Source organism: Megalobrama amblycephala, linkage group LG21, assembly GCF_018812025.1.
Source record: "Megalobrama amblycephala isolate DHTTF-2021 linkage group LG21, ASM1881202v1, whole genome shotgun sequence".
NCBI lineage: Eukaryota > Metazoa > Chordata > Actinopteri > Cypriniformes > Xenocyprididae > Megalobrama > Megalobrama amblycephala.
In genome coordinates, this window is record NC_063064.1 from 22533781 (window position 1) to 22548405 (window position 14625).

Genomic DNA, 14625 nt, shown 5'->3' on the forward strand with positions numbered 1-14625 from the left:
TTATGACACTTTCATGGAGGTTTTTTTTTTGGCAACTCAAGTTCATTATAAGCAAACGAGCAGCCAGTAATTCATGTTTTCTCCTTTTGTGTTCCACAGAAGAAAGAAAGTCATACGGGTTTGGAACGACATGAAGAAGAGTAGGAGGATGACAGAATTCTTTTGTGGGTGAACTTTTCTGTTAATAACGCATTCTCTACTGTATATTAAGGGTCACCACACTTTCCAGATGTCAAACTGAATAATCGTAACCCACATGAATTCAGACCTCTGGCAGTGAAGATTTAAACTGGCCATGGTGAGCATAATGAAAAGAACTCTCAGCCTGTGGGAGGCTTTAATGAATGACAAAGAATCAAAACTACACCCTTCACAGAATCCACTCTGAGCTGGTGTTTGTTTTGATTCTCTGCTTCTATGTGCTTGATGTCCTGAGCTGGACATTAAAGCAAATAAACCAGATAAATTCAGCAAGTCCACATCAATGTTCTCAAGGTTGAAAATAGAGTCACCCTTCTCTCTTGTCAGGTCAAAGGCCGTGTGGGGTGGAGGAAAAAGATCTAAGGATTGTGCGCTGACCACATAGCCAAACATAACAGTTGTATACAAGCCTGAAGAGCTTCTGAAGCCTACAGTTTGTTCTGTTTGGCAGGTGAAGCAAATGTTAGGAGGAAACGGTAGCTTGGATGCCCACTGAGTTTCCTCTGGCAGCTTTTACACAGGCAAAACAAACAGACTTTATACAAGGTGAAGAATGTTAAGGATAAAGTTGCCTTCACCTACTATAAGAGCACAAGCAAACATGTTAATTTGATAAAAAAAAGAAGTAATAATACTAATGATTGATGCAGTTTAATCACTTCAATCAGTAGCCAATTACTTCACTACGTAATCACTAACATACTAAAGTGCTAGATACATGCAGTCCTTAAGATCTCTTTTGGGCAACACATTATTATTGTACACCAAAGGGTAAGTCATCAGTTTACATGTTTGTGCTGGTTTTATGGCAAGCCTCCATAAACTGTACCAACTTCAGCTGCCCACTGCTGGATCTGTCCTGTGAACTGCTTCTACCAGCATTTGAAGTTCTGCTGAGTTACAGTTTAAGTTGAGGTCCAAAAAAAAAAAAAAAAAAAAATGGCCTCAGCAGCCCCTGAACCCAAAAAAGAACCCAAAAATACTCAACTAGTTCTAGGGCTTTCACTCCATAATTAAGAATGTGCAAGCATGATTGAAGATATTTTCCACACGTCATTTCTACAATTTATGGGTGGTTATAGAGATACCTTTTAAAAGCAAAAAAAAGCAGCCTATGGTATATCCAGAATATAGCTGAAAGCTGAAGGGATGTGCCACATTTTATTTAAAAAGTTTATTTAAAAAGTACATTTTATGAAGTAAACATGTCATTGGTGAATGAGGGTGGTTACAACCACATAAGCATAAGTTACAACTTTGCCTAGTTCCAAAGTTCATCAGAGAAGAGCAGAGATGCCTTTGGAATGAGGAGAAGTTATTTAATTGGGCACATGAATTTTAAAATAATAATAATAATAATAATAATTATTATGATGATGTGCACAAATAGATGAGTTAGGAGTTAGTTACAAAATAGCTGGAAGTTACTAAGCCCCCACTGTGGACTTTAGGTTCCAATTTAAGAAAGAACTTAAGAACAGCTAAAGAACACCCAGGCGTTTCATGTCAAAATTTTGTGGGCAAAAATGTCCATTGTCTACTGTCAATATTCTCACAAAGAAGTCAGTTTTAAACCAAGCTGTTTAAAATATTTTGCCCTTGTGCATAAATCCTAAATGCATGGCTTATGAGATTTTGCTTATGAAATTTTGGCGAACAATGGTAAATGTGACTGCACCTTTACCGTATCACGTATTTCAAAATGCTAGAACTGTACCAACTAATCAGGACTGAAACAGTGTTGTATCATTATACACATGCATATGGTGTAGTCTGTTACTCAACATGCCAACAAGGAAATGCCTTGAGAAATGGTCAGGGGGGAGCAGTTTTGCACCAATTCACACCATCAGGAAAGCTGATGGACAGATATTTACCCACAGAGGTTCTCACAGACATTGTATGATGACAGTTTGTAATGAGGTTAAATGTTTAAAAAATAAAATAAAAATCCATCATTATACAACTGGTGTTGGATGAGTGAGGCAAAATGTCTTCAAATTAATAGAAAACATGCCAGTTGCTCCCAAATAAATTCCTTTTATGACCCATGTGAATGATGTAGACAAGAGGGGAAACTCCTCACCAGCATTTTACAAGATTAGGTATTGAAAATATGTAATAAAAGCTTTTATCATACAGTTGGAACTGGAAGAGGTCCATTATCTATATTCTATGGAGTTCACCTTCTGTTTGAAGAAGTCTCTCTCCTCCAGGGTCAGTGTGTCTGCTTTGGCAATAACAGGAACGATGTTCACCACTTTACTTAGGTGTCTCATAAACTCAATGTCAATTGGCCGCAAACTAAAACAGGGGAACAAAAACAAACAAACAAAGCAAAGCAATCAGACACAAAATAGACAAATTGGAGATCATCAGGTAATGTCTATTCAGTCTGTCTAATATTTAATCATTTAAAGTAATACAGTGTATAAGTAGTTTAACCTCACATATCCCAATCTAATACTGTAAGAACAGAGCAAATAATCAACAAGGCACAAATGACAGACAACAACCAATGTGGAGAATTTACTACCGAAGGTTAAATGTTTAAAAAGTAGGGGAAATGTATTCACCCTCATATCATTTCTTTCATATGTGGAACAAAAAAGGAGATGTTTAGCAGGATGTTGACACTGCTCTTTTCGACACAGCGGAAGTGAACAGTGACTGAGGCTGTCTAGCTCAAAAATGAGCTAAACATGTTTTAATATATAAATCATGTTTTAATATATAAATCTGGAACGTTATTGGTTCTTGTTTGTCTCGTAACAAGTCATGGTGTCCCCAATTCGAATATACTGTATGTATGGCAAAATTACACAATAGCACATAGTTTCAGTGAATAATAACTTAATTTTAGGTCAGTTCGTCACACAAAGCTCATATAACCTAATTTTTATGGACTACTTATATGGTGCCTTTTTGTACTCTTATTTTTTATTATTATTATTTTTTTTACATTAATATGAAATAAAATGTTGTGGTCTAAAGTGGAAAGAAAATCATATGAGTTTGGAACAACAAAAGGGTGAGTAAATTATAACAAAATGTACATTTCTGGGTGAACTATGCCCTTAAGGATAAGTTGAACTTTCTTTTGTGCTTGTGACTTTGCATTACTTGTACGAAAATAATTGTACATATAACCAGCTGGCACGCGTATTTAAGTCTACTGAGTTGATTTGGAGTGTACTGCATTCACAACCACAAGGCACAAACAAGCAACACTGACATCTTTAATGGCCAAACATCCAGTACACTCATCTCACATGACACACTGAATTTTGTCTTTTTAATAAACTGGAATGAACATGCACAGAGCCTCTTGGTCCGCAGGACAAAACGATGTCACAATCTGGGCTTGCATACTATCACATGGCGAGGACCGCAGAGCTTGAGGGCTTTGAATAGTGCGGTGAGTGCTAAAACACGCAAAATATACACGTGCACGAGAAGCTCTGAGGAATTACGTGCATTCACGATTACATGCCTCTGAATATATAAGCATTACCTGCACACAGTGACACAATGCAGTAAATTATAGGATGTTAAAAAGTGAAAGGCCACAAAACTGAAACACACGTGTGTTTTTGTATGTGCTTAAGCTTATGTATGGAGAAGTAGGTTTAGGGTGAACCATTACAATTATTAGAAGCTGCATATGTGTGGCATACACAAATGAATGCAAATGCCTTTCGAACTCAAATTCTTAAATTGAAGGTAGTAAACCTAATGTATTTACAGAATTGTAAATTGAACTGGAATTTAAGAAGGTGTAATTAAAATGAATGATATTAAATTAATTTATTATATATCATTTCGTAAGTAAATTCATCTCCCTGACATTGGGTTGCAGCAAATAGCGTTCAAATTCCAGATTTTTTTTTTTTTTTTTTTTTTTTTTTGTACAAACCAGATTATGTACTATCGTGAAAACTAATACTACAAAGCCAGGATAAATTAATTTACACAGGAATTTGCCTAATTTACTTGTATAATTTACTTCAATTAGATTGATATACTCATGTATATTTGAAAGGAAACTTATCACATTATAAGATACACATAACTTGCACAAGCCCTGGCAGGGGAAATGCCAATTTGATATATGAGCACCTACCCCTATCTGTTGGTCTCATAATTTTTTTTTTCATAGAGGAAGGAGTCACCATCTGTGGTGGACACTTCTCATTTCACTTCCTGTTTCCTAACAAACCACATGGAAATGGCTAGCCAACAGAGTGCAACATCCACTAATGAGATTATAAAAGTCTCCACAAGGGAAAGGATCTCTGTGAAATGCCAAAGAATGAACCTCATGGCAAATTTGCAGCCAGTGCTGACAGCTGGATCTTGGATTTGATTAACAACTACAGGGTTTATAGCTTGTTTCTGCTTTTCTGAAAACATGATGATTTAAAAGTAATTAGCCAAAGAGCTAAGTGCTGACAGTGGTATTGCTGTCATGATGCTCAAAATTCTCTGAAGGCACTTGACAACATAAATAAATAGCTGTAATATTACATACTAAAACATCCCACTGCTATTACTTAAAATTCATGGCTGCAATTTTAAACAGAACTTCCTCATTGTGGAATTATGGCATAGTAACCATGTGAAAAATGTACATATACTGTATATGTAATATGTGTTAAATTCCTTACAAGCCTTAGTTGCAACTTGGGTAAAGTTGGTTTTATATTCGCACATTCGGACTTCTGATAAATTCAGACTTTCCAATAAATGTGCAATAAATTAATGTTTGCGAATTTTAAGCAGCGACATGATATTGCCAACCAACAATTGTCAACTTATAACATTTTTCACAGTCAATCAAAATAGGCAAGTATTGTTTTAATGGCATATTTACTTGTGAATGTCCACTGAATGTCCAATGTAGTGTGATTAACATGGCTATTGAATACGGATGTCCGAATGTGCGAATATAAAACCAACTTTACCCAAGTTTAGTTGCATGTATTTTAACATACAGAACTGCTGCCACAAGTTCATGTACTTCTGGGAATTCTCTGAAATCTGCACAAATAACAGTACAGACTGTTGGGTAACACTTTATTTTACAGTGTCCCTGTTAAACATTTTACATGTAGTTACTATAGTAATAACAGTCAATTATGCACAGTTACATGCAACTAACCCTAAACCAAACCTTACCCCTAACCCTCATTAAACATTAAGTATATGTAGTTATAATTACTATTACTCAGTACTTAAAGGGTTAGTTCACCCAAAAATGAAAATTATGTCATTAATGACTCACCCTCATGTCGTTCCAAACCCGTAAGACCTCCGTTCATCTTCGTATATTTTAGATTTAGTCCGAGAGCTTTCTGTCCCTCCATTGAAAGTGTAGGTACGGTGCACTGTCCATGTCCAGAAAGGTAATAAAAACATCATCAAAGTAGTCCATGTGACATCAGTGGGTTAGTTAGAAGTTTTTGAAGCATCTAAAATACATTTTGGTCCAAAAATAACAAAAACTACGACTTTACTCCGCATTGTCTTCTCTTCCAGGTGTGTATATCCACAGTGACGCTGCTTCTTCTTCTACGGCGGTTGGCATCCAGCTTATTGGTGCATTACCGCCCCCTTCTGCTCCGGACAGTGACGCTGATGACGTGTTATGTAGTGCGGCTGAGCTTCGTTTACAGTCTGAGGGAGACGCACGCTGTATTCAAGCTATTCTACATTGTTTGTATTTTGGTATTGCTATATTTTTTAAAATGATGCGTAGGTGTGCATGTCGCGGACTCGCGGATGTCCTAATCGCGTCACAATCCGGAGCAGAAGGGGGCGGTAATGCACCAATAAGCTGGATGCCAACCGCCGTAGAAGAAGAAGAAGCAGCGTCACTGTGGATATACACAGACCCGGAAGAGAAGACAATGCTGAATAAAGTCGTATTTTTTGTTATTTTTGGACCAAAATGTATTTTAGATGCTTCAAAAACTTCTAACTAACCCACTGATGTCACATGGACTACTTTGATGATGTTTTTATTACCTTTCTGGATATGGACAGTGCACCGTTCCTACACTTTCAATGGAGGGACAGAAAGCTGTCGGACTAAATATAAAATATCTTAAACTGTGTTCTGAAGATGAATGGAGGTCTTACGGGTGTGGAACGACATGATGGTGAGTCATTAATGACATAATTTTCATTTTTGGGTGAACTAACCCTTTAATTGTATAACTATACTGTAACAAAGACACCTTAAAATAAAGGTGTTGGCTCTGTTGGCACTCACTGCCAAAATATGCAGAGATAACAAATTAATTTCATGTGACATATATGGCATGTTCTTGAAATGTACATTTACAATATAACCTCATACTGTACATATTAGGCTATTTTTCCCCCAAACAATTTAAGAAAGAAAAGGTGACAATTACCAGATGCATCTGGTGCATTACCAAATCTTGAGTATACAAACCCTCTCTGCAATATCCAATAAGTAGTTAATGTGACTAATCACTAATATGAAATTTAAAAATTATGTCTGTAAACACTGATTGGCTGATGCCACTACAAGATTGAACATCCAAAGTTATGTTTGGCCAGAGACTTTCGGCTTACTATAACCAATAATTTCCCAAGACAGGAGGAATTAAGGAGCCAATCAGATTTCTGCTAGGCCCATTGCTCCTTTGGCTCTACCCATATTTCCGCTTCTGCTCTTGAGGTGAAAGGAGCTGTTTCCAGGACAAACAGGCACTGAAGTCTGTGTGTGACTTGTGATGTGGCGAAACGAGCAGCTGTTCAGATATCTGACAAGTATGCAGCAGCTGCGAGACAGTGTCTAATAACAGTGCGCACACCAACACACACTCATAGAAGGAACTGCCCTCTTTAAAAGATTTAACCCCCCAAACCATCCTCTCTCCTGTGCACACACTACACACATACACATATAGAAAGCGAGACAGCAAACCACTTGCAGGACCACACAATGTCTTTTTCTTCCATCCCCGTCAAACACACGCAAACACACACACGCACACACACAGTGGTTCCTCCCATGCATGCAAGCGAGTTAGAAAGCTAGCAGACAAAAGGAAGAGGTTAAAGGGATAGTTCACCCAAAAAATAAAAATTCTGTCATCATTTACTCACCCTCAAGTAGTTCCAAACCTGTATGAATTTCTTTGTTCTGCTGGACACAAAGGAATATATTTTGAATAATGTCAGTAACCAAACAAATCTCGCCCCTCATTTACTACCGTAGTAGGAAAAACAAATACTATGGTAGTCAATGGGGGCTGAGAACTGTTTGGTTACTGACATTCTTCAAAATATATTCCTTTGTGTTCATCAGGAGAAAGAAATTCATACAGGTTTGGAACTACTAGAGGGTGAGTAAATAATGACAGAATTTTCATTTTTGAGTGAACTATCCCTTTAAGAGATATATACAACCCTATTTACACCTGATAGGAAGATACATCTCAGTCATCTTATCACAGGAGTGTGTTTATGCCTTCTAGTAATGCGTCTCATGTGACAACTTCTGATCAGTTGGGAGGAAAGGGTCTCTGATTTCATGACTAAATGCATCACTTACAATGTGTGTGTGATTATATATATATATATATATATATATAACGTGATTATATATATATATATATATATATATATATATATATATATATATATATATATATATATATATATATATATACATTTATTTATTTATTTATTTATTTTACTTTTTATTAAAAATTTGTGCATCATTTTTCGCCAAATATACTTTTTTTGTTTCAAATATACTTTGTTTTTGTTTCAAGCAGAATTTGCAATTATTTTGGTCACATAACTGTATTAACTAAATCTTAAAAATGAAAAAAAAAGTTGCACAAATAAGCAAGAGTTTAAAAACTTTTAGCGCAGTGGTTGATTGACAAGTGGGTAGGTAGTCTTTCACTGTTCACCAGTCCAGGATGCATTAAGAGTAAGACGGATTAGTATTTTACACTACTATGTGGTCCAATGCATTTACGGATGCCTCCAAATGTGTGATTGAATCAAAAACATTTTGTGCCCCTATTTATACCTGCATTTAATGTTGACCTCTTAGAATGGATCACCCAAAGCAAATCATAGTACCAGGTGTAAATGCGGTCTATACTGTAAATGTAAAAAATTTGCTTAAACTTAAAATTACCAAAAAAAAATGCAATACTCAACTTATGGAAAAAGTCTTGTATCAACTGTCTTCATCAAACATATTATAATAAAGTTCTATAAACAAATAAATAAATAAAAAAATGTTTTAAATTTTTGGATCAGAGTTTAATAGGGGTGTGACGAGACAGGTATCTCACGAGACGAGACGAGACGAGACAAGATGGTGAAATACGTGACTAGAAAAAATATTCTGCAGGTGTATTAGAAATGTTTTAACTAATCATCTTGTAATCAATGTCATTTCAGTTCTAATTTCTGAGTATGAATTAATATATGCAGTAAAAGACAACAATACTCAAGTACTGTAAAAGGTTTTGCCACAAACTCAACTGACTGATTCTCTTCTGTATGATTTCAGTCTCTTCAGACCTTACTGTACATGATTTATGAACTTCTACAACTTTTGACCTCCTAACTGAACTACTTTTCACAAACTGATCATAGAAATAAAACAGTATAAATGAAAATGTTAACACTTTACAATAAGGTCTCATTTATTAACATTAATGTATTAACCAACATCAACTAACAATGAGCAATATATTTGCTACAGTATTTATTAATCTTTGTTTATGTTAGTTGATAAAAATAGTCATTCATTGTTAGTTCATGATAGTTCACAGTGCATTAACTAATGTTAACAAATTAAGCCTTATTGTTTGTGCTTAATAAGATTAAGAGAAAACTGTTATTCATTTTTATGGTAACACTTTACAATAAGTGCAACCATAATCGCACTCTCTCAATATTCAAAGTGCAAATAAGACCAAATTTTTCTTTGATACAGAGCTAAGAGATGGTTACAACTACACTGCCCAGCCTAAAATAGCTTTCATATTGAGAGATATTTGTATTCATCAGGGAGCCGCTTTCAAAATGCGGGGTATTGAAATCGCGTTTGAATGCGCGCTCGCGTTTACTTTCACTTTCATGATCGCGCGTACTCTGTAAATATGGAGCGGCGGCGACCATTATCCAACTTAATTAAATGTTTTTTTTATTTAAATACAAAGCAAAATGACAGTGGAGGCGTAATGTAAATGTAGCAGTGGCATATTCTTTCCTAATCATCCTAACCACTCTGTCATGGCAACATCACAAGACTACTTTTCGCCTCGACGAGAAATCTCGTCACAGTTTAAGCCGAGTTCAGACTGCACGATTTTAGCCCCGATTTTGTTTCGCCGACAGGTTTTGAGAAATCACCGACAAATGCCCGAAATCACAGGCAAATTGGTGCTCGTTCACGCGAGTGACAATCACGCAGTGTGAATGAGCAAAGACGCGATCTGAGAGAATCGCAGACGAGTCGCCGACGCCCGTGAGATATTTGGCATGCTAAATTTCTGGACCTGTTGGCAATTCAAAATCCTGCTGTGTGAAAAGTGTTCTGACTGAAAACTACATTGGCAGTGACCGACAGCCAATGAGTGAGCAAGATACAGAGCAGTGGGGAGTTCGGGGAGGAGATATAGACCATATACATAATTCCTCGCGTCTCCCCAACCATTTCCTCCTCCATATCTTTCTTTTCTTTATCTTGTTTTTGCTGCAAATCAGCGCACAGGCAATTCATATTGCAAGCTTCTTGCGGGCTACCATTTTTTATTAATATTCCCAGTCTCACGTGAGAACTCCGGTCTTGCACGCGTGATATCGCGTTGTTTCCTTGTTACATCTCGCGTGTGTTTGGTTGTGAAACGTAGTTTGAGTGCCAGACAGAGTTGTCGGCGATTCTTCCTATTGTAAAGTCATGCAGTGTGAAACCTTCTGTCGCCGATCCATCGTGCAGTGTGAACACAGCAGCGACTGAATGCTGGCCAAGATAATCATGCAGCGTCAAAAGAACAGTGACCCGACTACTTTGAAAATCATGCAGTCTGAACTCTGCTTTGGTCTTGCGAGATCTCGTGCGACACCCCTAGAGTTTAATAAACTTTCATTTTCAGTTAAGCTGAGCATTAACATTACTTTGTATAACTTATAATTTGTCTAATTTGTGCAGCAATTTGTTGAGCAAACTGAAAAAGTTATATAGAGTTACGTCTATACACCAAAACAATTTGTACATTCTCATTGAAATGGAAAAAACTTTACACTGTCAGAAAAAAAAGGTACAGCGCTGTCACTAGGCCTGGGACGGTTACCGCATTACCGCAATACCGCGGTCACGTGACGCCTACCGCGGGTCTAAACCTGTAACCGTCATCACCGCACAAAAAAAAAAAAAAAAAAAAAAAAAAAAAAAAAACCTTCCTAAAGCATAAAATACAGGCGGATGACTCATGAGAAAGCCAAAAAAGCAGGACCTCAGTTTTTAATTGCACGTGCTTATTCTGCTTAACACAATTCTCTCACGTGGTTGCGCAGCCGACAATTGCGCATTTAAGCTACTATTCCATCGAAACATGGCAGAGAGGGCTAACTTGGTGGCAAAGCCAAATGTCACGTCGCCAATATGGGGACATTTTGGCTTTGAACCCGATGAAAAAGGACTTCCAGGCAATTTTAATGAGCCCATTTGTAGAATTTGCTACAAAAAGATTCCGGTATCACGTTCAAATACGTCCAACCTGAGGACGCATCTTCGAATCCATCATCCGGCAACATTTGCTGCCCTTGGGAGCACAACAAGTGCTTCGTCTGAAGATCGGCCCACAACCTCAGGCCAGGGACGACAGCTGGGCATCGCAGACTCGTTTGCTAAAGGGACTAAGTACCAACGCGACAGCCATCAGTGGCGAACCCTGACGGATAGTGTGACTCGCCTCCTATTGGAGGAAAAGTTGCCATTTAACTTAGTCGAGAAACCAGCCTTTAAGGCGATGCTACTGGCCTTCGACAAACAATATGTCCCCCCTGACAGAAAATACTTTTCAAAAAAGGCAGTACCAGAGAAGTATATGAAAATGAAGGACAGTTTGACACGCGAGTTAAAGGACGCTGACCATTTTTCTATCACAACAGATATGTGGTCAAGCGTTAACATGATGCCCTATATGAGCGTGACAGTTCATTACCTGAACACCAACTGGGAGCTGAAGTCAAGGTGTTTGGAGACATCCTTCATGCCAGAAAGTCACACAAGTGATAACCTCTCCGAGGCTCTGCGATCAGCTCTTAAAGAATGGTCTCTGGATGAGAAGAGGTTGGCTTGTGTCACTAGTGATAACGGAGCAAACATTGTGGCTGCGGTGAGAAAACTTGGATGGGGATGGCTACCATGCTTCGGCCACAACCTCCATTTAGCCGTCACTAACTCCATGAACGCAGAAAAAGAACGCACTGCCCGGGCCATGGGTTTGTGTCGAACGCTTGTGAACGCTTTCTCCCATAGCTGGCAAAAGAAGCAACGGCTTCAGAAAGAACAAACTGAGCTGGACCTGCCTCAGCACTCCTTAGTACTGGTAAGTTTGAACTCTCTTCCAACTCTGTTTTTGGAAAGATTGACTACAAATAGGCTAGGCCTGCGAGATTTAATTCAATATAATCAATAAATAATCTATTGTAGGCAATTAAACATTTAAGTATGTGATTCTGAAATTCCATTTTCATTAAAAGGCCATCGAAAAAGATATCCAGGCTTACAATCACGGCAGTGTGACACTTTGTTAAATTAAATAGCATTCGTTAAATTATAGCCTTGAACCACACTGAGACCAAAGCGCACACGAGATATAGGCTAAATAAATATAAATATGTAAAAATATATAATATAAATAATATTTATATATATTATAGATTTTTAAATATTTATATTAATTTAGCCTATATGTCTACATATTTATATTAGGCCTACTCTATATGCCTTCGTTAAATAGCCTTCATTAACCACTGAGACAAAAAAGCGCACACGTAATATCTATATAAATATTAATATAGCTAAACATGTACAAATATGTAATATAAAATATAAATCATATTAAATATAATTCATATATTATATAAGTAATATAAAAATATGTAAATTTAAATAATGTTAAAGCAAAGTCTATCCTAAATGTGTTTTAATTTGTTCACAGGATTGCCCCACCAGGTGGGGAACAAAGCAAAAAATGATTGCGCGCATTCTTGAACAAGGCCCTGCCATTCGGAGGGTTTTGGATGACCGGCGCACACAACACCTAATTCCGACGTGGCAGGACATGGAGGTCATGGAATCGGTGAATGCAGCCCTGAAAAAAGTTGCCGATTTCACGGATGCACTGTCTTCTGAGCGAGCAGTGACTGCATCCTCTTTGAAACCGGTGCTGCAGCTAGTCACCGAGGATCTGCTGCTCCCCGCTGAGGAGGACACCCAATTGACGCGCAACCTGAAAGAAAAAATGTCTGCCGTTTTGATGGAAAAATACAGTGCACCCTCAACTCAACAGCTATTGGCAAAGACCGCGTTTGTCGACCCTAGGTATAAGGACATTGACATTTCTGACGAGGTGAAGGATGAGCTCATGCAGGAGATGATGAATGTCCCCGAAGAGCAGCGTGATGACGGTGATGGAAAGGGAGCAAGTGCACCCAACCCTCCCAAAAAACCGAATCTGGCTGACTTACTTGGGAAAAAAAAAGAAAAAACATCTACTCCGACCCCCAAGAGAATTCGTGTAGACACAGAGATCAGAAGGTATTTGCAGGAGGAAGCCCTGGATTCCCACGCAGACCCTCTTGTCTGGTGGCGGGACAATAGTGTCCGATTCCCTCTGCTTTCCAAAGTAGCCCGAAAATATATGACCATTTGCGCTACAAGCATTCCCTCAGAACGTGTGTTCAGTGCTGCAGGTAACGTCGTTACGTCTTTCAGGGCCTCCCTTAAACCTGACAAAGTGAACATGCTAGTTTTTCTAGCAAAAAATATGAAGGCTGGGATGTAAACCATAGCGCCTTTCGTTTTGCCAGCACTTTTTTTTCAGACATAATTTCTGTTCTAAATGTTCTTATTCTAAATGTGAAATAAATGTTAAATAAATGTGTTCCTTATGCTCAATTGCCTTAGCCTCTGTGTGCGCAAAAGTCGTTATAGTTTAAGTGATTGTTTGATGACGACGACTGTAGCCTAATCTGAAGATAAAAATATGGAAAATAAACATGCAAATTAATATCTATTACTGATCAATACGATAAATAAAAATGTGTTTGTTTGTCTTTATGATGCTCTATCTTCAGATCTCTGTTGTGAATTGCGATCAGATCTGATATCGCCCCCAAAAAATATGAAGGCTAGGGTAACCTCGCCTATTATTTCGTTTTGCAGAATTTTTATTTCAGACATCATTCCATTTCTGTTCTAAATGTTCATGTTCTAAATGTAAAAAAAAAAAGTGAAATAAACCTGTTCCTTATATTCGTTTGCCTCCCGTGTGTGTGCGAAAGTTAAAGGGGGGGGGGGGGGGGGGGTTGCGGGAATTTATTGCTTTTCAACCGCGGTAAGAAAAATTCAATACCGTCCCAGGCCTAGCTGTCACTGGGGCTGTACCCTAAGCTACAAAAGTGAAAAGGTACATCTTTGTACCTTAGGGTACAGTGACAGCACCGTACCTTTTTTTCTGACAGTGTACTGAAGAGAAGACTAATCACTCCAATGGTGATTTGAAACATAACACAACTTTTACAACAAAATATAATCAAAAACACTACATAGAACTAAAACATCTATTAATTCTGAATAACAAATAGGCCTATATATTTCACCATAAGTACCCATGAGCAAAACCACAAATTTTTCATGTGCATCATCAGTGATCAAACTATACAAACTCAGAAGCCTGTTAGTTGGACCCTCACCACCAAACTTGAAACTGTAAGTTGTAAAATGTGTATAATGACGTGGGTATTACAACGTATACATGGTTTCTGAGGACACTTTCTGTGTCCTCGTATACCAAATGGCTTAAAAAACATATTAAACAGTGTTTTAAAACAGAAACAGAATTTTAAAATTCAAAAAATGCAGAAAGTTTTCTGTGATGGGTAGGTTTAGGGGTAGGGTTAGTGTAGGGGAACAGAATGTGTGTGTGTGTGTGTGTGTGGGTGGGTGTGTGTGTCTCACCAGTGTCCAGTAGGAGGAATAAAGTATATGCAGCAGTGGACTCTTGAGTCTGGAATCCTCTTCTTCCTGTCGATGTTGATCTCTTCCTGTAAATACTGTTCGTACTGTGCATTAATGAACTTCATGATGGGCTGCCAACTGCAAAGAGATCAGAGAGACAGTGAGACACC

General features: G+C 37.8%; 2 protein-coding genes across 6 annotated transcripts in view; one reads left to right on the top strand and one right to left on the bottom strand.

The window, feature by feature from the left end:
* Nucleotides 1–14625, bottom strand: part of septin9b (septin 9b) — a 93896-nt gene that overhangs the window by 4403 nt on the left and 74868 nt on the right. For all 5 annotated transcript variants that reach the window (XM_048173485.1, XM_048173486.1, XM_048173487.1 and 2 more), the window contains 2 exons: nucleotides 14456–14593; nucleotides 2388–2505 (listed from right to left, as the gene is read on the bottom strand). In XM_048173485.1, the coding sequence (XP_048029442.1) occupies nucleotides 2388–2505; nucleotides 14456–14593 (256 nt within the window). The remainder of the gene's footprint in view (nucleotides 1–2387; nucleotides 2506–14455; nucleotides 14594–14625) is intronic.
* On the top strand, nucleotides 10520–13804 carry LOC125257061 (E3 SUMO-protein ligase ZBED1-like). Its single transcript, XM_048173484.1, has 2 exons — nucleotides 10520–11819; nucleotides 12435–13804. The coding sequence occupies exons 1-2, from the start codon at nucleotides 10821–10823 to the stop codon at nucleotides 13278–13280; spliced, it is 1845 nt and encodes a 614-aa protein (XP_048029441.1). The 5' UTR covers nucleotides 10520–10820; the 3' UTR covers nucleotides 13281–13804.